This window comes from Podarcis gaigeae (assembly GCF_964106915.1).
Source record: "Podarcis gaigeae genome assembly, chromosome: 12".
NCBI lineage: Eukaryota > Metazoa > Chordata > Lepidosauria > Squamata > Lacertidae > Podarcis > Podarcis gaigeae.
In genome coordinates this window covers 539,069-563,992 of record NC_139688.1, presented here as the reverse complement: position 1 = coordinate 563,992, position 24,924 = coordinate 539,069, and the positions used below count along the sequence as shown (strand labels likewise).

Here is a 24,924-nt window from a genome sequence, read left to right as displayed (position 1 = left end):
AGGGGATCCCCCGACGGGCGCGCGGCACTTCCGGCTCCCCTGCGCCAGGGGGCGGACCCCGGAGAGAGGCCAGCAGGCCTAGTGGTGGAGGGGAGGGGAGGGGCCAGCGCCTCCCTCCCGGGGAACCCCCTCCTCACCCAGAACCCAGAGCCTTCCTCCCTGCCTCCTTCCTGCCTTGCAGGCGGGCTGGACTAGATGACCCGGGGGGTTCCCTTCCGCCTCTGCAGAGCGCCCGTTCAATCCCCCGATGGGGCAGCCAGGGCCGGATTCACGTATAAGCTCAACAGGCTCTAGCTTAGGGCCCCACTCTCTGGGGGGGGGGCAACAAAAATAAAGGGCCTCTGGTGGGGGGAGAGAGGGGCTGCCAGGGGGCGGACCCCAGAGAGAGGGCCAGCATGCCTAGTGGTGGCAGGGGAAGGGCCAGCGCCTCCCTCCCGCAGATCCCCCCATGCACGGCAGAATCCGCACCCAGAACCCGCCTTCTTTTTTTTTTTTAATTTTTATTGATTTTAACATATAAAATAATAAATGTACCACAAAACTTATCACTTATACAATCTTTTTAGACTTCCATCAGCACGTCTGGTGATCCACCGTTTTAACCACTTCTTATGCATTTCTTAACTTTATATTGCCTTTACATCTCTTAACAAATCATCCTTCCCTTCTCCATTTTTGCAATACTTCCAATAATACTCCTCACAAAACTTCTTGCAAACCTACAAACGTCGTCTGATCTTCACAAATACTTTTCAAATAATCCGTAAATTTACTCCAGTCTTCCATGAATTTCTGGTCCCGCCGGTTTCAAATCCTTCCTGTTAGTTTATCTAGTTCTGCATAGCCCATTAACTTCATCCTCCATTCTTCAATCAACGGTAACTCTTCTTGCTTCCATATGAAAAGAGTTTACATTCCTCAGAACCCGCCTTCCTCCGTGGCTCCTTCCTGCCTTGCAGGCGGGCTGGACTAGATGACCCCGTGGGGTCCCTTCCGCCTCTGCAATTCAAGGAAGTGAATTGAGCGCCTGTTCAATCCCCAGATTGGGCAGCCAGGGCCGGATTTACGTATAAGCTTAACAGGTTCTACCTTAGGGCCCCACTCTCTTGGGGGGCCCCAAAAATATTAAAGGGAAAAAACCCCAGGATGTACATTTCCAAAATATAAGATAAGATAAAAAGCAAATAAAATAAAACCTCCATCCAGCAACCGTGTTTTGTGTTGTGTGGGCTCCTCTTTGTTACCGGTATGTGCAAATGGCTCCAGATACCTATGAGGTCCATATAGCATCTATTCCAACACAAAAAAGCGACAATTTGTTGTTGAAAAAGGGCAGCTGGGTATATAAAGCCCCCCCCATTCCCTTCAGGAGCCCCTTTGGGCCTCATCCAACCTCAATCCGGCCCCGGGGTCAGCTGCCCTTTCCTGCCTGGCCGGGGTTGGACTAGATGACCCGGTGGGGTCCCTCCCGTTCCCCCTCTGCAATTCCAGGCCAAGGGCCCCCGAGCTCCTGCAATGCAGCCCCCTTGAATCTCCTCCCCCTCCGGGGATTGGCGGAGGCGCCCTGGCCGCGTTAATGAGTGCCAGGTGTGGGGTCAGCGCCCTCCTCTTCCTCCCGCCCCCCCAGTGGCCCTGCTTCGCCCCACGGATCCCGGGCGGCCAGGAGGATGTGGGGGGGCGTCTGCTGGCTCGTGGCCGCCTTGCAGGTGGGGCTGGGGGCCGCCTGGGGGCCGCGGGCAGGTAAGTGGCCCCGGGGGAGGGGGGCTGCTGCGCTCCGGGAGGGGCCTCATCCTGCAGCCTCTCCCGGGGGGCTTGGGGGGGCTGGCTCAGTGGGGCAGCCGCTGCAGCCTCTGGAGGGGCCCTATCCTGGCACTCTGGCCTGGACCTCCTCCGCAGGGGAGAAGGGAAGAGCTCGCTTGTGTCCCTGGGATGGAAAGACAAAAAGTGAACTTTAATCTGCATTAATTCCTGGTTTTAGGATTCCTGGTTTGGGATTTGAAATTCTCCAGAGGCTGAAAGTCCCTCCAGTGAGATGGTCCCCCCCCCCCCTTTTCCCCTTCTTCTTCTTCTTTCTCTCTCTCTCCCTGGATGGGTTCCAGCTTTTGAGCAGTACCTCTGAGGAACCGAATGCGAGTGATGCAATCCAGATCTACGTCAGCTGTTCCCAAGCTTTTTTGGGCCGCCGCCCCCTCAGCTCCACCAACTCATCCCCTGTGCCCACTGCCCTATAAAAAGAACTATTCTCAAGAGCGGTTTGCATAACCCACGAAGAAGGATAATCACACGACTGTAGCATTGGAAGGGGACTAAAGGGCCATCTAGTCCCCCCCCCCCCCCCGTGATGCACAATACTGCCATGAAATTCAAAATGGTTGCAATTATTCAAAGTCCAGTTAAAGATTAAATCAGCAGAGTGTATGATCTTAGTGCTGCCAGCTTGCCAAAGCCTGATAGGGGCATGGATACATCTTGCCAAGGGTGCCTGGGTGTTGCAGAGCTGCTGCCAACAAACTTCCATCTCTTTCAGAGCCCAGTACAGCCAACTGGTCAGCAGGATCAGACCCTCCCAGCTCCAACCCTCCGACATGGACCACGCCACTCCCCAGGTCAACGGCCAGCAGTGGGGCTGCTGCCCCAGGAGAGCAGGGTAAAGCTGAGCGGCTCTTTGCTTGGGGGCGAGACTTGGGGGTGCAGTTACAGGAACCCTCCCCAGCCTGGGTGCCGTGCAGTCGTTTCACACTACAACTCCCATCAGCCCCTGCCTCCTGCCTCCATGCTGGCTGGGGATCCTGGGAGATGTAGTCCCAAACACAGAATCCCAGAGGCCATCCAATCTCCACTTAAAAACTTCCAAGGAAGGAGAGCCCACAATCTTCTCCACCGTCAAACAGCTCTTGCCCGTAGGTAGCTATTCCTAAGGTTTAGTTGGAATCTCATTTCTTGCCATTTGAAGCCGTGAGTTCGAGTTCTGCCTTCTGGAGCAGCAGAAAGCAAAAATTTGAAGATGGCTCTCACATCCACTCTCTGCCTCCTCCAGCAGAGATGCTCCCCCCTTTGGTTTCCTCAGACTCAGGTGAGGGGAACCTTTGGCCCTTCCCCTCTTCCCGAACAAGCTCAGCAGTGGGAGTTGTAGTTCAGCAGCGCCTGGAAGAGGCTCTCCAGTGTTTGAACTTCCCTTTCCCATGGGGGGGGTCTTTCTGTCTTCTGACTCTGTGTGTGTTCCCCCAGAGCCCCCTGCCTGCAGGGGAGAGGAGGACTGCCCCCCTTGGAGCAGCTGTGAGGAGCAGGCCGGGCGCAAGTCCTGCCGCTGTGGGCTGGGCTACCACCTCAGCCCCACACTGGGCTGTGTGCCAGGTAAGGGGGCAGAGCTTGGGTTCGGGGTTCGAATTGTGTGTATGGGAGTGAGTGGGCTGGCCTTTCTGAGCACCCTTACCGAGGAAGAGCGGAGCAAGGGCCCTCCTTGAGTGATTGATTGATTGATGATTGATTGCCTTTATATTCCACCTTTTTCTCCAAATAATAATAATAATAATAATTTATTTATACCCCGTTCATCTGACTGGGTCTCCCAGCCACTCTGGGCGGCCTCCAACCAAATATCAAAAACAATACAGCATCAGACATTGAAAACTTCCCTAAACAGGGCCACCTTCAGGTAAAGTAGTTGTTTATTTCCTTGACATCTGACGGGAGGATGTTCCACATGGTGGGCGCCACCACCGAGAAGGCCCTCTGCCTGGTTCCCTGTAACCTCACTTCTCAAAGGGAGGGAACCGCCAGAAGGCCCTCGGAGCTGGACCTCAGTGTCCGGGCAGAACGATGGGGGTGGAGACGCTCCTTCAGGTATACTGGAGCGAGGCCGTTCAGGGCTTTCAAGGTCAGCACCAACACTTTGAATTGTGCTCAGAAACGTACTGGGAGCCAATGTAGGTCTTTCAAGACCGGTGTTATGTGGTCCCAGTCACCAGTCTAGCTGCCGCATTCTGGATTAGTTGTAGTTTCCGGGTCACCTTCAAAGGTAGCCCCACGTAGAGCGCATTGCAGTAGTCCAAGCGAGAGATAACTAGAGCATGTACCACTCTGGCGAGACAGTCTGCAGGCAGGGAGGGTCTCAGCCTGTGTACCAGATGGAGCTGGTATAACCTTGCCCCCAGCTCCCAGCCCCTCTAGACAGTCCAGAAGGCTGTTATGGTCAGTGGTATCAAAAGCCACTGAGAGATCCAGCAGAACTAGGATACAGCTCTCACCTTTGTCCCTAGCCTGCTCCTGACTGCCCCATAATCCCCAAAAGAGCCCTGCAAGGTAGGCTAGGCTCTGAGATTGTGACCCCCCCCAGGAGCCAGCCCCTTCCTGCCGCTCAAGTCCAGGGGTCAAGTAAAATCACAGAAAGCCAAGGGGGTCTCTGGGATCATAGAACCAAAATTAACAGTTGGGAGGGCCCTCCAAGAGTCATCTAGTCCAACCCCTGCAAGGCATGAATCAGTTAAAGCTGAAGGCTGAATGTGGGCTTTGCTGCTTCCACTCACAGAATTATTGTAGAGCTGGAAAGGCTCCCAAAGGTCATCTAGCCCCCCCCCGCAAAACATAAGATATTTTACTGTTTTATCACTTGCTGCTTCCTGCCCTGGTCTCCTTTGGGAGGGCGGGTGGAATTAAAAGTAAAAGGCAACGAAATCATGTCCTGTAGGGACCTCTGGGACAGACTCCCCTTCCTTGGAGGCTTTTCAGCAGAGGTTGGATGGCCGTCTGTCAGGGATGCTTGAGCTGAGATTCCTGCCTTGCAGGGGGCTGGACTGGATGACCCCTGGGGGTCCCTTGCCATTTGACCATTCGAGGATTCTGTGAAAAATCGGGAGCATCGGGGAGGACAATGAACGACAGGCCTGTGGCAGAGATGGAGGGGAGAGCGATGGCCTCACCTGTCCCCTAGAGGGCGATGGTGGTCCTCTCCTTTTCCGGATGGGGGAAAGTGAAGTTTGGAGAAACTGCTTTTCCTCTCTCTTGTGGGGCTGCAGAGGCTCCCCCACCCCGTTCCTCTGCCTCCAATGGGCTCCCCCTCCTGGTGTGGAGAGCTGGGCATACATGGCATTGGCCCCAATCCAATCCATTCTCTCCTGTGGCTTCATGAGAAATACGTATTTTGAGGTGCTTCCCCCCCAAAAGCTACATCCAATCTGATTTGAAAATGTCAGCCATATGAAGACCCCTGTGCCCCTCTCTCCACCCACCGGGGAGGCGACAGACGGATGGACGGCGAATGTGACCAATGACACGGAAATGCGATGGGGAAAGGGACCAAGCACGGGTGCACAGCCTCATTCTGCATGTGGACACATGGCTCCGCCTCGTGCTGCAGCCTCTCTCTCTCACCCCCCCCCCATAAATATCCCCCCACTGAGGTCCGCTTGGCTCCATTTCAAAGGATGGAGGGGTTGGACTAGATGACCCCCGGGTCTCTCCCAACGCTGCGATTCCGTGAGCAGCCTTTCTCCAGCCTGCTTGAAAAGGCAGCATAAAAACAAAAAAGGAATAGCAAGACAAACTGTTAGCGTCTATTGAACTGGCTAGAGATCACACGAGACAAGAGTTTCAAAAAGCATGGGGGAAATGCAGAGAACACTTCACCAAACAGAGCCCTAAAGTATGTACCGGGACTTGTTTCTATCAATGTCTGCAGGAGACTTTGTGGATATTTAAGTTATAATTAGAAAAATCTTAATAATCATTCATAAAGGAAACAGCTTACAAGAAGTAAATAAGGAGGCCAGAATCAGGACAAAGGAAGTCTTTTAGTTGTTTGTTTCTATTGTATGGTATGCTTATTGTATTTCTGTATTGGGGGGGTGGATGGTTTATCTTACGTTGTAAATAAAATTTCCAATAAAAATTCAAAAAAATAAAGAAAAGGCAGCAATAAGGACCATGCTAATCTTCTCTGCATCGTTCCAATTTTAGTATACGTGCTGCATATAAAGAAACAATCTAGTGAAATGAACTCACTTGCAGGATCTCCCAGTAGCCAACCAGTTGCCCATGATGGGAAACGCCCAAGTGGGATCCGAGTGCGAGAGCAACCCTCTCTCCTCCTGGGGTTTCCATAGACGGGATTCAAAGCGTTTCTGCCTGCGACTGGGGAGGGCAGAGTGGAGCCGTCCTGGCCAGGAGCCACCGAGAGCCGCCTCCGCAAATTTGTCCGCCCTTCTGCCGAAGCCACCTAGGCCTCCTGTGGCAGGGAGTTCCGCAGTTTAACAATGTGCTCTGGCTTCTCCTCCCCCCCCCTCCCTGCCTTGTTCTGATCCCACTTCTGCCCCCTCCCTCTCTCTCTTGCCAAGTCAAGGCCTTCCCCGGCCGGCTCTCGCTGTGGGATTCGGGAAGCCCCGACTGGTCGCTGCCGGGCATCACCTCAGCCGAGTCGCAGCTGCCGTGGGTCGCCCTCCAGATCCAGAGATCGGTAAGGGACGCCCCCCTCCCCAATTGGCTGAAGGCTCTATGGGTCCCCATTTGCAGCAGCCAGCTCCTTGTGTGACCCCCCCCCCCCGGCAATCATGGTCAGCGGCTTTTAGGGATTCTTCCCCTACCCTGTGCCCTCCCCACCAAGTCCTGGATTATTCATTTGTTTCATACAATTCATTTTTCTTCTTCTTTTTTAAAACCATTCTGGGGGGCTTTCAGGAAGAACAGAATAGGATAGAATAGAATTTATTATTTATACCCCGCCCATCTGGCTGGGCTTCCCCAGCCACTCTGGGCGGCTTCCAACAAAGTATTAAAATACAATAGTCTGTCAAACATTCAAAACTTCCCTAAACAGGGCTGCCTTCAGATGTCTTCTAAAAATCTGGTAGTTGTTTTTCTCTTTGACATCTGATGGGAGGGAATTCCACAGGGCGAGCGCCACCACTGAGAAGGCCCTCTGCCCGGTTCCCTGTCACTTCACTTCTCACAGTGGGCTAACCGCCAGAAGGCCCTCGGAGCTGGACCTCAGGGTCCGGGCAGAATGATGGGGGTGGAGACGCTCCTTCAGGTATACTGGACCGAGGCCATTTAGGGCTTTAAAGGTCAGCACCAACAGTTTGAATTGTGCTCAGAAATGTACTGGGAGCCAATGTAGGTCTTTCAAGACCGGTGTTATATGGTCTCGGCGGCCGCTCCCAGTCACCAGTCTAGCTGACACATTCTGGATTAGTTGTAGTTTCTGGGTCACCTTCAAAGGTAGCCCCACGTAGAGCGCATTGCAGTAGTCCAAGCAGGAGATAACCAGAGCATGCACCACTCTGGCGAGACAGTCCGCAGGCAGGGAGGGTCTCATCCTGCATACCAGATGGAGCTGGTAGACAGCTGCCCTGGATACAGAATTAACCTCCATGGCCAGCTGTGAGTCCAAAATGACTCCCAGGCTGCGCACCTGGTCCTTCAGGGGCACAGTTACCCCATCAGCACCAGGGGGTCCCCCACACCCGCCCTCCCCTGTCCCCCCAAAACAGTACTTCTGTCTTGCCAGGCTTCAACCTCAATCTGTTAGCCACCATCCATCCTCCAACCGCCTCCAGGCACTCACACAGGACCTTCACCGCCTTCGCTGGTTCTGATTTAAAAGAGCTGGGTGTCACCTGCATACTGATGAACACCCAGTCCAAACCCCCTGATGATGTTGAAAAGCATGGGGGAGAGGATGGAACCCTGAGGCACCCCACATGTGAGAGCCCAGGGGTCACCCCCCACCACACTTTCTGGACACGGCCCAGGAAGGAAGGGGGGGAGCCATTCCATGGCAGTAGCCCCCTCCCTGAGAGCAGTGGTCTGGGACTTGGGGGGGGGGCATGGTGTGAATTTGGAGCTCCGCCGTGGCCTGCTTCTCCCCCCTCCCATGTACCCATTGTGCTTTTTCTCCCCAGTTCCAACACATCCTGGGGCACCTCGATGGCTACCTGGGCTCTTCTGTCCAAGACCTGAAGTAAGTGAGGGGCTGGGAGGGGGGGTTGCATGTCAGGGGGTCAGGGTGCTTGGGGTTGGGTTCCTGCCTCCACCTCTAAAGCGAGGTGTCCATGTGCATCCATCTGCCTGCTTGCCACTGTGGGGGGGGGGGGAATCACGGCAAGACTGATATCATAGAATGGTGGAGTTGGGGCCCCAAGAGGTCCTCTATTCTAACCCGCTGCGATGTAGGAATTCACAACGAAAGCATCCCTGACAGGGTCATCCAGCCTCTGCCTAAAAACCTCCAAGGAAGGAGAGTCTACAACCTCCACTATCAAATAATCATTTTATTTTTTAAAATTATATTTCTGCGCCATTTTTCTTTCAGATGAATCCCAAAGCAGCTTACAAACAATAATTAGCAGTGACAGGGCGGAGCATCACCGATCCACATGAATCATATAGAATAATCAACAAATCAGCCAGAAAAACACTTGCAATCTATAATTCGCTGCTAACAAAGCAATGACTGAAAAATAAGCTACACGTCACACAGCCCTGTCATGTGATTAACAAATCAATATAACATTAACGCTCTATGAAACAGTATTAATGACAGTAATGGAATCGTGGCCAGGAGATAAACTAAGCACTGCTAAGTTGGTTCCCACACTCCCCGCCCCACGGCTCATAATATTCCGCTTTTCAGCGCATTAAAATACCCATAGCCAGGTGCCTGCTGGCTCCTGGGGCTGGAGGTGGGGCAGCGCAGGTGAAACCAACCCCCCCATGGCAAACGGAGTCTCTCTCACCCCACATGCATCTCCTTGACCGCTGGGATCTGCTCCAGGTGCCACATCCTGCCCTTTCCCTGCATTTCATGTGGCAGCGCCTGCCCTTGGGAACTCCCTGCCTCTTGACCTCAACCAGTCGCCTTCCCTGCACTCTTTCCGGCGCCTGCTATAAGCATCCTTCTATTGACAGGCCACTCGGATGCCTAGAACATTGAGGTGGCTTTAATCTGTTTTAGTATTCTAATTTTCGTATGTTTTAAAGTGTGGCTGCAATTTTTTCATTTTGAGTTTTGCTTTCCCCCCCTCTCCAGTCAAGCAGTGTATAAATTTAATGAAAGAAGTAAAGAAATAAATAAGTTAAATTTTTTTGGAAAAAAATTATTAGGCATATCAACATAACATTTTATCCAAAATACATCATCCTCATTTGCCCCTCCCCCCTCCCCAAAAAGAAAAAACCCCAAGAGACTCAGTTCCTCTCTCTGGTTTCTCAGCGCATGTTATTCTCTGCATGTTATAAAATTGTAAAAATCCTTAATTGATCTATCAATATACTAGTAAAGAGATAAATAAGACCAGGGGAGCTGGCAGTCCCGGATCATTGCCTCCCTCTGCTTCCTCCGTATCCGCAAAGCACATTTTCTGGGCGCCCACAGAGCTTTGTAAACCCAGCAACAGCCCTGTAAGGCGGGCTGGTTTGGAGGGTGGCTGTTCACCCCAGTGAAAGCAGATGGTGGAGGGGGAAGGAAGGGAATGGGGGGCTTGGGGCTGGGGCAGGCAGACGCCCCCCCCCGACCCCACCTCACCTGTCGCTCCCCAGGTGGCCCAGCTCCGAAGTGACCCTGTTCCACCATTTCTCCGCACGGGCGCCAGTCACCAGCCAGCAGGTGGCGGAGGCCGTGGCCACGTTCCGGGCACAGTGCCACAACAGCAGCCACGTGGGGGCCCCCGCATGTGCTCTCCTGCGCCAGGCGGGCCCCTACCAGAGTGAGTGGAAGGGAGCAGGGGGGAGGAGGTCCCGGGTCTGGCAGGGCAAGGGAGGCGGTGGGGGTGGCTGGCAGGTCTGGCGCTTGCGAAGGCAGGAGGGGGTCCTTCCTGGTTGCTAAGCCTGCAACCCCCCAATTGTGGCCCATAATTATTATTATTTATTATTTATACCCCACCCATCTGGCTGTGGTTCCCCAGCCAATCTGGGTAGCTTCCACAGGAGACTAAAAACAGAATAAAACTTCAAACATTAAAAACTTCCCTAAACAGGGCTGCCTTCAGATGTCTTCTGAAATTCTGGGAGTTGTTGTTCTCTTTCACATCTGCTGGGAGGGTGTTCCACAGGGCAGGCGCCACCACCGAGAAGGCCCTCTGCCTGGTTCCCTGTAACCTCACTTCTCAAAGGGAGGGAACCCCCAGAAGGCCCTCGGCGCTGGACCTCTGTGTCCGGGCAGAACGATGGGGTGGAGACGCTCCTTCAGATATACTGGACCGAGGCTGTTTAGGGCTTTCAAGGTCAGCACCAACACTTTGAGTTGTGCTCAGAAACGTACTGGGAGCCAATGTAGGTCTTTCAGGACCGGTGTTATGTGGTGTCTGCAGCCACTCAGTTCCCAGTCCAGCTGCCCCAGACTGTTGGGGGGGGGGTCCTCCCTGCGACTGGGCTGCCCTCCTTTGGAAAAGGACATTGCAGAGTTGGAAAAGGATTGCAGAAGAGCCTGACTTTGGGGACTTTTAGTTTGGGGGAAAGGCTTGTAAGAAACACGCCATGATCGGAGTTATAACCCGTAAAATTCAGAGAAATAATTCGTAACACAGAGAAAGCCAAGAGGGAGAAGCTTTTCTCCCTCCCAGTGCTAAAAGTCTGGGGCATCGTATGAGTCAGATAAAGGAAAGCGGAGTTGGACTGTGGGACTCCCTGCCTCATGAGACGGGGATGGCCACCAACGGGGATGGCTTCAAAAGAGGATAAGGCAAATTCATGGAGGAGGAGGAGGACTTGGAAGGGAGAGTTGCTCTTGTGCTGGGATCCTGCCTGCAGATCTCGCCCCCGGAGGCTGGTCTCGCTGGGCCCCTTGGGGCCGGATCCTGCAGCCTCCGCTCAGCCCCGGCTGCCCTGCCTCTCTCCCTCCCTCCACAGGCCTGAGCCTCTGCCTCTTTGACGTCTGTGACTCCCTCTCCACCAGCTGCTCCTTCCAAGACGGCCTCGTCCGATGCACCTGCCAGCCCGGCCACTTCCAGGCGCACCCAGCCGACCGCACCTGTGCAGGTGTGGCTCCCCTGGGGGGCCGGCCCTCCAAGGGGTTTCCAGGCTCCCGGCCAGATGGGAGGGGCAGGGACCCAGCACCCCCCACCCCGAAACCCTGGGTGATGAATGGCATGAGGGAGGCAGAGGAGACCCCCAGTCAGAGGTGGGGTGGGAGGGGAGGGGGTCCTCCCTTAAGGACGTGTGAACTGGCCCCTTGGTCATCACTGCCTGGATGGGTGGGAAGGGGGGTCGTGGGGCAGAGCCCCACTTGGGGGGCACGTCAGTTCCCCTTGTCTGGGATTCTTCAGCTGAGACCTCTGCATTCCAGGGGGTTCCTGTGATTCATGCTTGTTCTCTCTCTTCTCCCTCCTGCACCCCAAAGAATGCAGCAGTGGATTTTGGCTGCAGAACGGCACCTGCACCAGGTGAGTTTCCCTGGGGGGGGGGGTGTCCCTGTGGCGACTTGCCAGGGGCGGGGGCGCCTCCTTCCACCTCCCTCTGAAAGGGAGCCCCCCAGCAGGGCCTGAGCGCAGCGGCCCCCTCCCCAGACCCCCCTCACGTATTGTGGCTGTTACTTCCCCCCACCCCATAAAAAAACTAGCCAGCAGCAAGCAGTGGCATAGCAAGGTCAGCTGGGACCCGGTGCGGAAAATTTATTGTCACCCCCACCCCAATTGAAATTATTTAAAGAAGGGAAAATAAGAGACTTGGGCAGGTGTCCCATTTTGCAGGAGGCGTGAGAGGCAGGCCTTGTCCCTCTTGGCCCCCTCCCGGGGGGGCAGTTGTCCCCTGTCTGCCTGCAGGACACAAACATCCCCCTCCTGTCCCAGGGCAATGTCTGGGCCCCTTCCAGACTCTTCCCTCGAGGGGTGCATTGCGAAGGAGGTCTGGGGGTGCCCTGGCTCCATCCCAAGAGGTCTCTGGCCATGTGCAGAATTCCTCTGGGGTTCCGGCAGGGAAAAGTCCCTGCAGGCTGCGAAAGGTTCCCTTTGAGACAACCTTGGAGGTTTCTTGCAACATTTTATGGCCGCTCTCTATCTGCTGAGGCGGCTCCTGGCTGGACCTGCCCTGGGGGGCAAACTCCATCTTCCTGCCTTCTGCTCCTCCTGGCTTTTTCTTTTTTTTTGGGGGGGGGGTGGCTACCAGGGAGTGCCTTTTGCAGCTGCTTCCATTTCTGACCTCCTCTCTTCTTCTTCTTCTCCCTCCCTGAGCTGCCCCCTCCAGGACCAGGTGGGCTCCAGGGTCTGGGCAGAAGCCGCAGGGTCTTCTCCCACCTCATCCTTCCCCAGAGCCAGCGGCTGAAGGGGACCTGGAGGCCGTAGGATCAGGCCCCAGGGGCCCCACCTGCTCCAGCCTCCTCTTCTCGTCCCTTTTTTAAAAATATATTTTTATCGGGTTTTCAAACATATCATTTCCAACAATCATATAACATAACTTCTTATCTTATGCAATATTTTAGACTTCCATCAACACCTCTGATGATTTTTCGTTCTTTATCACTTATTCTACATTTCTTGATTTCTCTATTACTCCTAATTATCATCAACTAATAACTCTCCTCATAGTCTTTCTTGCAATATTTCAAATAGTCCTCCTTACAAAACTTCTTGCAGTCTCTAGCCTCCTCTTCTCACAGGGGCCACCCAGATGCCCCCAAGGGATCCTGGCCACCCATCGCCCTCTTACAGAATCACAGCATTGTCCAGGTGGGAGGGACCCCCAAAGGCCATCTAGTCCAACCCCCTGCAATGCAGGAATCTCAACTAGATCACACATGACAGGCGGCCATCCAACCTCTGCTTCTCCTCCTCCTTCATGAATTTGTCTCATCCTCTTTTCAAGCCATCCAGGTTGGTCGCTATCACTTTCTCCCGTGGCAGAGAGTTCCACAGGTTAACTGTATTGCATGAAGGACTTTATTTTATCCATTTGAACCCCAGGTTCCCCTGTTATGAGAGAGACTCCTCTCTCTGCCTTCTCCATGCCTGTCAGGGAACTGCCATCGGAGCCAGAGGGAGAGGGAGGGCTCCAGAGGGGTTCCGGAGAGTGTCCCGGGAGGGAGAGAAGCAGCCCATCTTCTGGGGAAGGAAATCAGCGTAGCACCAGTGGAGAAGGGGGGCAGATGGGGGAATCGGCGAGGTGGTCCCATGACTCCTCGCGGGGGAGCACGGGTCCTCCGCTGCCCACACCCTCCCTGCGCAGAAGGCTTCCGCACAGGGAGAGTAGGTGGCGACTAGGCGTCAAAGAGCTTCTTTGCTGGAAGAAGTTCAAGAAACGCCCACTGACGGATTCTGCCAGCGATTGAGACAGCCACGGGTGAGTGGCTGTCGGGACAGAAAGGGTTCACCCAGGTAACCCAGCCAGGTGTGGCGTCGATTTACGCACGAGCAACCCCTAGAACCATTACAATGCCATTCCTCATTTTGTAAACTTCTTTATTTTTATTTTTTTAAATGCTTTTTATTGAGTTTTCTTTAACACAAACAAAACAAAATAAATGCACTGAAGTTCTACAATCCTATGTACTTATTTTCCCAACGCTCCGTCGAGCACAGACTTCCCTCCCTCCCTCCAACAAGTTTTCATAGTAATCTTTCATTTTTCGCAGGTGCTCCATAACATCCTATTCACATCATAAGATTTATTTTAATCCTACTACAGTCTTTAAACTTCTACAATTATTATGTATATACTCCACAAATTTACTCCACTCACTTCTGAACTTGGTTTCCTCTTGGTTACGGATCCTGCGGGTCAGTTTGCTAATTCGACATATTCAACCATTTTTGTCTGCCACTCCACTAATGTTGGTATTTCCTGAGTTTTCTATTTTGGGGCTACTAAGACTCTGGCAGCAGTCATAGCACACGTGAATAATCTCTGGTCTGCTTTTCTTATTTCAGCTCCTATCAACCCCAGCAAAAAAGCTTCCAGATTTTTGTGGAAATGTATATCTGAACAATTTTTTCAATTCGTCTTAAATCATATCCCAATTTTTTTCCCCATTTTCTCACATGTTCACCCCATGTGAAAAAAATCCCCATCCTTTGCTTTACATTTCCAACATATAAACTTCTTTCGATGAGATTTCTGCCCTGCAGGGGGGGGGGGGTCCCTTCCAACTCCCCCATTCTATGACCCTACCTGCCTTAACCTTCCATCCCCTTTTCTCTCCCAGGTGTCCGTTTGGGTTCGGTGGTGCCGGCTGCCAGGAGCGTAAGTGCCCTCCCTGCCCCCTGCCCTCATGAGGCAAGTTGGTGCCCATTTCCCCCCACCTCCTTAATCCCCCCTGGGCAAAGGGGCATGAGGGGGGGGCCTGCAGTGGCTGGATCAGGCCAGAGGGACCCCCCTTGGCCAGTGTTCTGTCCTCCCCATGGCCAACCAGTGGCTCCTCTCTGGGGAGCCTAAGAGCTCTTCGGGGGGGGGGAGGCTTGGGCTCACCTGGTTCCCCTTTGGGGCTGAGTCCTCTCTGCCCCCCCACAGCCTTCCTGCTGGCCTTGGTGGTCGTCTCCGGCCTTGCTGGTCTCCTGCTCCTGCTGCTGCTCATCGCTGGGTCTCTTTCCAGGTAAGGGGGTGTGTGCGTCTCCCCAGGAAAAATCCCGCTCTCTGGCTACAGACCAGGTTGCCTCTTGCTCTCCTCATCGCTCTGATTCCTTCATTGCATGTTCTTTCTCCTCATGCAGAAGAACACAACTGGCCTCCTTGCCTTGGGGAGGGTGGGGGCTTTTGGGGGGACATTGCTGGCCCCTACCCTTGGCCCATGAAGGGAGACTAAACACAGCATCAGGGGGGCCGCCTGGAAACCAATGAAAGAAAGACCCCCTTCTTGCCTAGAAAGAAAGACCCCCTTCTTGCCTAGCAAGCAATTGGGGGAGCCTTACTCTGGAGGACATGGGGCTCCTCTTCCTCTTCCTCCTCCTTGGACCTCTCCTCTCTCCCCTGGGCTGCCCTCCCTCCCTCCCTCCCTCCCTCCCTCTTTCTCCCCTCCCCACAGAAGCACCCGGCTCCCCAAGGAGGACCTCAAGGAGACCCCTGACGCCCCGCAGCTTCCCCTGCACGCCTCCTCCACCCTGAGCCTGCCCCGCGTGAGGCCTCCGTGGACCCTGGAGGAGGCCGAGATGAGGAGAGGGGACCGCCTGTCCCTCTGGGGCCCGGTGAGCATTGGCTGGGGGGGGTCTGTCTTCTGTAACTCAGCCAAGGGGCACCTGGCGGTCTCCCCTGCCTTGGTTTTCACAAGAAGGGCAAAGAAGGGGGCAAGGCAGGAACACTCCCCTCCCCACATGCCCACCCCCGTGCCCGAGAGGGGCAGGGTGCCCACTGCTGGGGGGGGGGGTGAGCACTGGAGAAGCTGGTCAAGCAAGGATGGGGCAGCCAGGAGCCAGGCCAAGACCCCCACCCTTCATTTTGAAGGGAGCACAATTCAAAGTGTTGGTGCTGACCTTGAAAGCCCTCAAGGGGCCTCTCCATCCCGGACACCAGGGTCCATCTCCCAAAGGCCTTCTGGCGGTTCCCTCCCTGCAAAAAGTGAGGTTACAGGAAATCAGGCTGAGGGCCTTCTCAGTGGTGGCACCCACGCTGTGGTACACCCCCCCCCCCCATCAGATGTCAAGGAAATAAACTACCAAACTTTCAGAAGACATCTGAAGGCTGCCCTGTTTAGGGAGGCTTTTAATGTTTGATGTTTTATTCTGTTCTTAATGTTCTGTAGGGAGCCACCCAGAGTGACTGGGAAACCCAGCCAGATGGATGGGGTATTAATAATAATAATAATAATAATAATAATAATAATAATAATAATACTCCACTCATCTGTCTGGGTTTCCCCAGCCACTCTGGGCGGCTTCCAACAGGAGATTAAAGCTAAAGGGACCCCTGACCATTAGGTCCAGTCGTGGCCGACTCTGGGGTTGCGGCACTCATCTCGCTTTATTGGCAGAGGGAGCCGGCGTGCAGCTTCCGGGTCATGTGGCCAGCAGGACTAAGCCGCTTTGACGTGCTTTCGAACTGCTAGGTTGGCAGGCGCAGGGACCGAGCAACGGGAGCTCACTCTGTCGCGGGGATTCGAACCGCCGACCTTCGGATTGGCAAGTCCTAGGCTCTGTGGTTTAACCCACAGCGCCACCCACATCAGTCATTAAAAAACCTCCCTCACAGAGGGAAGCATTCACCACCCCGCAGAGCCCATCGCCCAGCCCTTCCCAGCTTGCTTTTATTAGCCAGGATGGGCAAGGATCAAGGAGACAGGTGGTTGGTTTCACTCGTCCAAGCAGCCTGTCTGCAGCCTCGGAGGTAACAGGTTGGAATCGATCCCATGCAACTTGACTAGACAGGACTCTAGCACTCTCCTGTCTGGGCCCCGCTCCCACAGTGGACAAATAAAATAAATTATTATTATTATTTGAACACATGGGATGGTCCAGGCTAAAGATGGGGACCCTCTGGTCCTCTGATGGCTGGACCCCAATTTCCACCACCATCATCCCTGGGATGAATGGGGTGTTTGGAGTGGGGTCATGCCTCTGATGGGGGGCACACTGTGCTGCTTCTGGGGCAGTTTGCCCACCTCCCTCCTGCACTCTGTGGACACCTGTGGCTCCCGGAAACTGCCAGCAGGTGACAATCCCAAAATGGCTGAACCAGCTGAGGGCAGCTGATGGGTCTCAGACCCAAAGGCAGTTTGGGAAACCTCTGACCCTAAAACTCCACTGCCTTGTGGGACATCTTCAGGAGAAGAAAAGGCTCAGGGGTGAACCCTCCACAAAGGCAGAGCGAAGTCCCGAAGGCGGTTCGATGGCGCCTTGTAATAATAATAATAATAATAATAATAATAATAATAATAATAATAATATGTTTATACCCCGCCCATATGGCTGAGTTTCCCCAGCCACTCTGGGCGGCTCCCAATCGAGTGTTAAAAAGCAAGACAGCATTAAATATTAAAAACTTCCCTAAATAGGGCTGCCTTCAGATGTCTTGTAAAAGTCTGGTAGTTGTTCTTTGACATCTGGTGGGAGGGCATTCCACGGGGCGGGTGCCACCACCGAGAAGGCCCTCTGCCTGGTACCCTGTAGCTTTGCTTCTCGCAATGAGGGAACCGCCAGAAGGCCCTCGGCGCTGGACCTCAGCGTCCGGGCAGAACGATGGGGGTGGAGACGCTTCTTCAGGTATACTGGGCCGAGGCCGTTTAGGGCTTTAAAGGTCAGCACCAACGCTTTGAATTGTGCTCGGAAACATACTGGGAGCCAATGTAGGTCTTTCAGGACCAGTGTTAGGTGGTCCTGGCGGCCGCTCCCAGTCACCAGTCTAGCTGCCGCATTCTGGATTAGTTGTAGTTTCCGGGTCACCTTCAAAGGTAGCCCCACGTAGAGCGCATGGCAGTAGTCCAAGCGGGAGATAACCAGAGCATGCACCACTCTGGCGAGACAGTCTTCCAGCAACTCCTGCAGCCCATCTGGTGCCAAACGCCTTGCTCTGCTTTCCTTGGGACCCCGTCAGCCTGGCAAGAGGGGGGGCCTTGCAATCTGGGCAGGCCAGGACCCCCGGGCCCCCTGCCCAGGCTTGCATCCCAGAGAGTTCACTCTGGGGCTGCTCATGCCGCTGTTCCGCCCCCAGAGGTACACTCCATTGTCCCTCGAGACAGAGGGATGCCGCCCACATCCCTGCCTGTGGGCCATGTTGCAGGTTGGCGTCGAAGGAAGTCAAGTTCCCCTGGAGGGTCCAAAATGTGTCCCCCCTCCACACACACCCAAATCCTTAGTTTAGTCCAGAGGTCAGCCTGTCCCTCTGGCTGCGCAGGTGGGATCCTTGACAGGAGATGTGGGGCCCTGCCTGTCCCGCCCCCTGAGCCCCATTCCTCTTGTGCCTTGCAGGACGTGGGGCAGCGGCCAGCAAATGCCCCCCGGCTGAAGACGTTCCTGGGGTCCTCGAGCTCCCAGCCCTCCCCCCCACAGCCGCTGGGCGGCTGCCACAACCTCGTCTTTGTCAGCGACGCCGCCGAGGAGAAGGACAGGAGGAGCTTTTTCTGAAGGAGGAGCTGGGGTCCCCTCTCTGCCCCCCTCAACCTGCTCCTGGATCTCCCGGGACAAGGGGGCGCCTGCATCGGGTGCCAGGGCGGCATTCAGGCTTTCTGCTGCCAATGATTTCTTCCCCACGAGGGTTTGGCTGCCACAAGACCCACAAAGTGGCTGAGGGGCCTGAGCTGAGGGTTTGAGGCTTCAGTCTGGATGAAGGTCAGGGCTTTGAGTTATGGGGCAGCTGCGTTTTCCTTGCCCTGGACAGTTTGTTCTGGGGTGGGGTGGTTTTAAAAAACAACAGCCCAAGAAATGGCCTTGGAAGCCGAGGCTGAGCAATGGCCGTGGGGCAGGGGCCGCTTTGCCCTTCCCGCTTGTCCTCTCAGGTTCACCCCAAACCCGCTCTCCTCATCTCTGTGGGGCAAACCGTAAAAGAGGAAAAGTGGATTTTGGGGCGTGGGGCGTGGGGTGTGTGTGGGGGGCAAATGGCAGGAGGAAAAGGCCAGACACAGATTGTTCTTCCACTTCCAATTGCAGGTTTTCCCTTTCCAAAAAGCCCCAAATAGCTGTCTCAAGAAATACGCAACTTCCTGCTCCTTATAACTCGGTCCTCAGGTTGCCCAGGAGCTATTAGCCTTGTAGGACACCCCCAAAATGCAGGGGGGAGACTTCCGCAGCTGTTTTTTGGCCCTGGGAAAACAGGGATCTAAAGAATTGCTGGAATTTTTTAACTGAAATCCTCTTTGCTGTTTATTCTTAGATAACCACCTGTGTTTTAAACAACCCTTTTCTGTAAAATGGGTACACTTAAATAAACATCTTCTTTGCCAGTGTGCAAAAACAACTCCTTCCCTTCTCTTGTAAATGGCTTTTGACCTGGAGATACTGAAAGATTTTTGGACTGCATTACAGTATGTGAAACGCAGCCTTGTTTTCCTGGCCAAATCCAGGCCTCCAATTGCTTCATGTTCCAGCGGTTATTGTCACTAGATTTTGCAGATCGTTGACACGGCAATTAACCTGGAAGTGTGGCAATTGCGTTTGGAACATCCAGCCCTTCTTTGTTCAGTGCAGGGTTAGAACATTGCTTTTTAAAAAAGGTACAGAGATAAAGTTTATTACTTTGCAATCATGCATTAAATCAGTTTATATGTGGTTGGCTAGAAAGAAATATGTAACGTTGTGTAGAGTCTTTGTATTCAGCTCATTTATCCTGCCCATCTAGGAAAGGTTCTCCCTGAACCTTCCTTCAATTCCTGGGGTGTGTGTGTGTGTGTGTGTGTGTGTGTGTGTGTGTGTGTGTGCCCACCTCTCAAGGATGCTTCAGTGGCTGTGGGTCTCCTGTGTTTTGAGGAGTTGGACCAGATGACCTTTAGAGGCCCCCTCCCGACTTCATGAGCCAGCAATAATGGCATTCTGTCAACCCAGAGATCTCAGCTGAGTCAGACAAACTCCCAAAATCAGACGCACTTTTTCTCCTTCAGCCCCATCCTGCTCCAATCTGCTCTGATAAGTTCAGATCCATTCATCTCCGAATGGGCTTTATTAATTTATCACCAGGGACGTTCACAGAATGATTAAACGGCATTCTTTGGATGCTGGGAAGAGGAGATAAGGAGGTTGTAATGCGGAGACAGTATAAGTGGCGGGCGTGTTTTATTGATGCTGTTTTGACAAAACGCTCTCCCGCAACACACACACATGTGCGATGTGCACCCAGCTTCATCATAGCAGCTTAAGATCTGAGGAGCAAGGGGGCAGCAGGACTCTCCCCTCCTCCTGCAGGTTCAGTGGTTTTGACACACATCCCTTAATTTTTTTTTAATAAATATTTATTAGCAATTTTTGAATACAATAGACAAAAAAGAAACAATAAAACATGTATCTTAACATAATTTCTTAACTTCTTTGGACTCCCTCACGTCTCCTGCTCCTGCTTTCCTCACAGTAAAATTTTGCCAGCAATTTATCACCTTATTTCCATTCTTATTATCTAGTTTTCCCATGTAGTTTCTCTAATTTTAGATATCCTTTGGTCAAATCCTAAAAATTTAAATGTAATCTAATAATTATCCAAAAATTTATCTTTTCTTAAATCTCACTTGTCTTCATAACTCCATCTAACTTAATGGTGCCAAATTATTTATGATCTAGCATCCTTCTTAACATTCATACAATTTGCAATATTTTTGTAAATAAATCTTAAATCTCTTCCAGTCTTCTTCAACCATCTCTTCTCCCTGGTCTCGGATTCTGCCAGTCATCTCGGCCAATTCCATGTAGTCTATCAGTTGCATCTGCCATTCTTCCAGTGTGGGTAGATCTTGGGTTTTCCAGTGCTTGGCGACGAGTATCCTTGCTGCCGTTGTTGCATACATAAAAAATGTTCGGTCCTTCTTTAACACCCTCTGGCCGACAATACCCAGGAGGAAGGCCTCTGGTTTCTTAGGGAAGGTATACTTAAATACCTTTTTCAGCTCATTATATATCATTTCCCAGAAAGCCTTCACTCTAGGGCAGGTCCACCAGAGGTGAAAGAATGTTCCTTCGCTTACTTTACATTTCCAACATTTGTTATCGGACAAATGGTATATTTTTGTGAGTTTGACTGGGGTCATGTACCATCTATATATCATTTTCATAACATTTTCCTTCAAAGCATTACATGCAGTGAAGTTCAGCCCGGTGGTCCACAACCCTTAATCGCAGCTCCCAGAAGATGCTCCTATGTCCCTCAGACCCCCCTTAGCCCAACGCAGTCTTGTGAAAAGACTCCCTCTACACAGTCAGAGCAGGTTCTGCAAAGTATAAAACTGTAGACAGCTGAGGTTTCCTGTATTGCTAAGATACTAATTTTATATATGTATGTGTGTGCAAATCTCTCTAGTACTGTCTTCTGTCTGTCCCTTTAGAAATCCTCTTTTAAAGAAGCCACAAATATTGTTGTGTGCCCCCCAATCTCCAAGTAATGAGAAGCTCCAAGTTTTGCCCAGTTTGGTTTCCTTGGAATGAGTTCCTTGGAACTCCCTGCCACAGGAAGCAGGGACGACTACCAATCTTGATGGCTTTAAAAGAGGATTGTGCTTCTGAGAGGGTCTTGAGTTCGAGTCCTATTGGGGCACCTGGTGAGAACAGGATGTTGGACTGGATAGACCACGGTCCTGATCCTGCAGGCTCTTCTCATGTTCTTCTGCATGTCAGCCCCTGTTTTTCATGGCAGGGCTCAGCCCAGGATGGTGGGCAGTGATAATGAGAGAGTGGGGGAACTTTGAGCATGCACAGAGCGCTTTCCACAACTGGCTCCACAGATGAGGAGGTCAAGGTGTGTGTATTTACCTTGGAGACACACACCCATTGCATTTTTCCAAAACCAAGGCCTCGGCTTATGGTTTTACATGTATGCTGTTAAGGACAAAATCTTGGGGTACACTACTTAAGCCATCTCCCAACTTTGTCAGGGTCTAGCCCTGCGGGTTCAGAATCGGTCGGGTTCAAGCAAGAGACCTCGACCAGGTTGAAGAAGCCGGACAATAGTTCCAACTCGTAAGCAAGAACAAGGAAGAAGAACTCTGAACCAAAGTTTACATCTTTTTTTAAAGTTCCCACACTTTCCCATAATATATTTCACACAGTGTCATCAAAGCATCATAGGTATGTCGCAGAAAAGGTGAGGCGTCTGGCAGAAATCTGAGATCCACACATGGCCCTGTTTATTACAACATCTGTCTCACCCTGGCAGAAGAAAGGATTTGCATGTCCTTTTGTCCTCAAAACTTGGTTAACACAGTTGATTGAGGATGAATCCTGACAAGACAGAAGTACTGTTTTTGGGGGACAGGAGGCGTGCAGGTGTGGAGGACTCCCTGGTCCTGAATGCGATAACTTTATTATTATTATTATTATATTTTTATTAAGATTTTTAAACATAAATGCAAATATAATGATAACATATATCATAACATAGTTTCTTAAGTTCTTTGGACTCCCTCACGTCTCCCGCTCCCACTTGCATCATTGTCAAATCTTGCCCGCAATTTATCATCTTGTTTACATTATTGTGTCCCATTCATTTAGAATATAATCTAATAATTCTCCCAAAGGTTTATGATTTTTCCTCAATCACCTTTATCATCCTAATTGCATCTAATTTAGTGGTGGCCAATTATTTATGATCTAGCCTCCATCTTAACATTCAACCAAATTACAATGCTTTTTTAAATAAATCTTAAATTTCTTCCAATCTTCTTCAACCTTCTCTTCTCCCAGGTCTCGGATTCTGCCGGTCATCTCGGCTAGTTCCATATAGTCTATCAGTTGCATCTGCCAGTCTTACAGTGCTGAATGGGATAACTGTGCCCCTGAAGGACCAGGTGCGCAGCCTGGGAGGCATGTTGGACTCACAGCTGTCCATGGAGGCGCATGTCAAATCCGTGTCCAGGGCAGCTGTCTCCCAGCTCCATCTGGTACGCAGGATGAGACCCTCCCTGCCTGCAGACTGTCTCTCCAGAGTGGTGCATGCTCTGGTTATCTCCCGCTTGGACTACTGCCATGCGCTCTCTGTGGGGCTACCTTTGAAGGTGACCTGGAAACTACAACTAATCCAGAATGCGGCAGCTAGACTGGTGACTGGGGGCGGCCACGGAGACCACATAACACTGGTTCTGAAAGACCTACATTGGCTCCCAGTACATTTCTGAGCACAATTCAGACTGTTGGTGCTGACCTTTAAAGCCCTAAACGGCCTCGGTCCAGTATATCTGAAGGAGCGTCTCCACCCCCATCATTCTGCCCGGATGCTGAGGTCCAGCTCCGAGGGCCTTCTGGCGGTTCCCTCCCTGCGAGAGGCCAAGTTACAGGGAACCAGGCAGACGGCCTTCTCGGTAGTGGCGCCCGCCCTGTGGAACGCCCTCCCATCAGATGTCAAAAAGAGCAACAACTATCAGACTTTTAGAAGACATCTGAAGACAGCCCTGTTTAGGGAAGCTTTTAATGTTTGATGTATTACGGTTTCAGAGTTGCCTCTAGGTCCCAGCTCACAGAGGACCAACGCTAGTCAGTAATAACGTATAAAAGTCTTTATTGAAGATTAGTTTCCATTTCCAAACCGCAGCGTGCAACTCTACGTCTTAGAACCTAGACTGGCGAAGCTCCATCTGAGTCTCCGCCTCCTAGACACCAGTTTAAGACTCTAGCGTTACTTCACCTCTTCCGTTGTTCCTTCCTCCTCTGGGTCCGCCCCCTGGGGTTTCCTCCTTTCTGGACTCTTCTGACGCTGACCCCCCTGATTCTTGCCCCTCCTTCCGGTGGGCTTTAGGACCTGGCTCCCTATCCGGGCTGCCTGCTGTGCCGCTCGCCTGTACATTTGAACTTGGCGCGGGCGCCCAGCCGGTAACTTTCCTCTTGACCGTTTCCCCGCTCTCCGATGGAGGCGTGGCCAATCCTGACTCCTCTCCTCTCGCTGGTGGTGAAAACACTGGTCCCGATGCCTGGGACTCCTCCCCCCCACTGCGCTCTGGTGGGGAAGCTGGTCCTGATTTCCAACTGCTGCTCTGGGAGTCCCCGCTGGCCCCTTCCTTCTGGGGTTTCCCCCTTGGCACCCCCTTGCCCTGGCCATCGGCGCTCCCTTCTGTGAATCTTCCGATTCGCTGGAGAGGCTCATGGAATCCCTCTGACCACTGTCACCGCCTACGCTCCCCTCGGATTCCTCCCCCTCGCTCTCCATTTCCTCCCTCTCCTGTGCCTCTGCTCCTGAGCCCCTGACATACGGTATTTTAATATTTTGTTGGAAGCTGCCCAGAGTGGCTGGGGAAGCCCAGCCAGATGGGCAGGGTATAAGTAATAAATTATTATTATTATTATTATTATTATTATTATTATTATTATTATTATTGATTTGCTCTTCCTGGGTCTCCTTCCCCTCTGAGGATGAGTTTTCTGTCTGATGGCAACACCTGCTTGGGCAATTGGGGTTTGGGGATCCCCAGTATTACTCTTGTTTCTATTCATGCCCTGAGTCTACATTTCCATGACCTTTTGGTACCATTTGACTATTTTTTGTGAATTTCTGTGTTTCAGAAAGTGGGGTTTCCTTGCCTTATTATGACGTTGGGAGTCCAGTATAGGTTGTCTAATGGAGAGAAATGTACAGTGGCACTTTGGTTCTCAAACTTAATCCATTTCGGAAGTCTGTTCTAAAACCACAGCATTCTAAAACCATTTCCGCAGTCACACAATCAATCAATCAATCAATCAATCAATCATAAAATGAAAAACAAGCCACAGACACAAAAATGAAGAAGCCACACAAACAAAACCACAAAAAATAGCAAAAACAAAAGCACCAAATATCACCTCAGAACACTGCAATCAGAAACGGAAGGCTTTAATTACGATGTGGCTTAAATTTGCTACTTAAGTGTTAAACTGGAGGAGAAAAACCTTAATTGCTATGCGGGGGACTCAAATTAACTGTGCAACAGTGAAAATGGAAGCTCAGGAGCACGAGTCAAAGTTCAAAAACTGGAGCGCCTATTTCTGGGTTTGCAGCATTCGGGTTCCGAGTTGTTTGGGAACTATGCAAGCTGTTCATAGGACACAGAGGGGCTCAGGGCATCAGCCCTGCCACGAACTGGCAGGATATTGAGGAGGGTGCAGCCCTGACTGGTACACATTGGGACAAGCTGAGGATGGAGAAGGGGAGGTCGGGGACTTAGGGGGCACTCAAGGGACACCGGAGGAGGTTGAAGAGGCAGCCAACTGTTCAGGAGGACCAGAGGAGGGGGACACATGACGAGAACAAGAGGTGCCATCATCTCCACAAATATGGAGAACTCCAAGGTGCTGGGAGCTTCCGGAAGGGCGCTCTAGGAGGAGGCTGAGACAGGCGAGGGAAGGCAGCCCAGCTCACTAGATCACCAGGGAAGATCACGGGGCTTCTTAGGACCGGGGGAGGGGACGTTGTGGTCCC

At 52.3% G+C, this 24,924-nt stretch overlaps 1 protein-coding gene across 1 annotated transcript; it reads left to right on the top strand.

The window, feature by feature from the left end:
• Positions 1 to 1,550: 1,550 nt before the first annotated feature.
• On the top strand, positions 1,551 to 18,801 carry LOC310827806 (protein HEG-like). Its single transcript, XM_083704274.1, has 12 exons — positions 1,551 to 1,740; positions 2,528 to 2,647; positions 3,229 to 3,354; positions 6,333 to 6,451; positions 7,896 to 7,954; positions 9,532 to 9,698; positions 10,840 to 10,968; positions 11,330 to 11,372; positions 14,126 to 14,163; positions 14,431 to 14,512; positions 14,942 to 15,101; positions 17,817 to 18,801. Exons 1-12 carry the CDS (start codon positions 1,668 to 1,670, stop codon positions 17,970 to 17,972), a joined length of 1,272 nt encoding a protein of 423 aa, XP_083560400.1. The 5' UTR covers positions 1,551 to 1,667; the 3' UTR covers positions 17,973 to 18,801.
• The last annotated feature ends 6,123 nt before the right edge of the window (positions 18,802 to 24,924 follow it).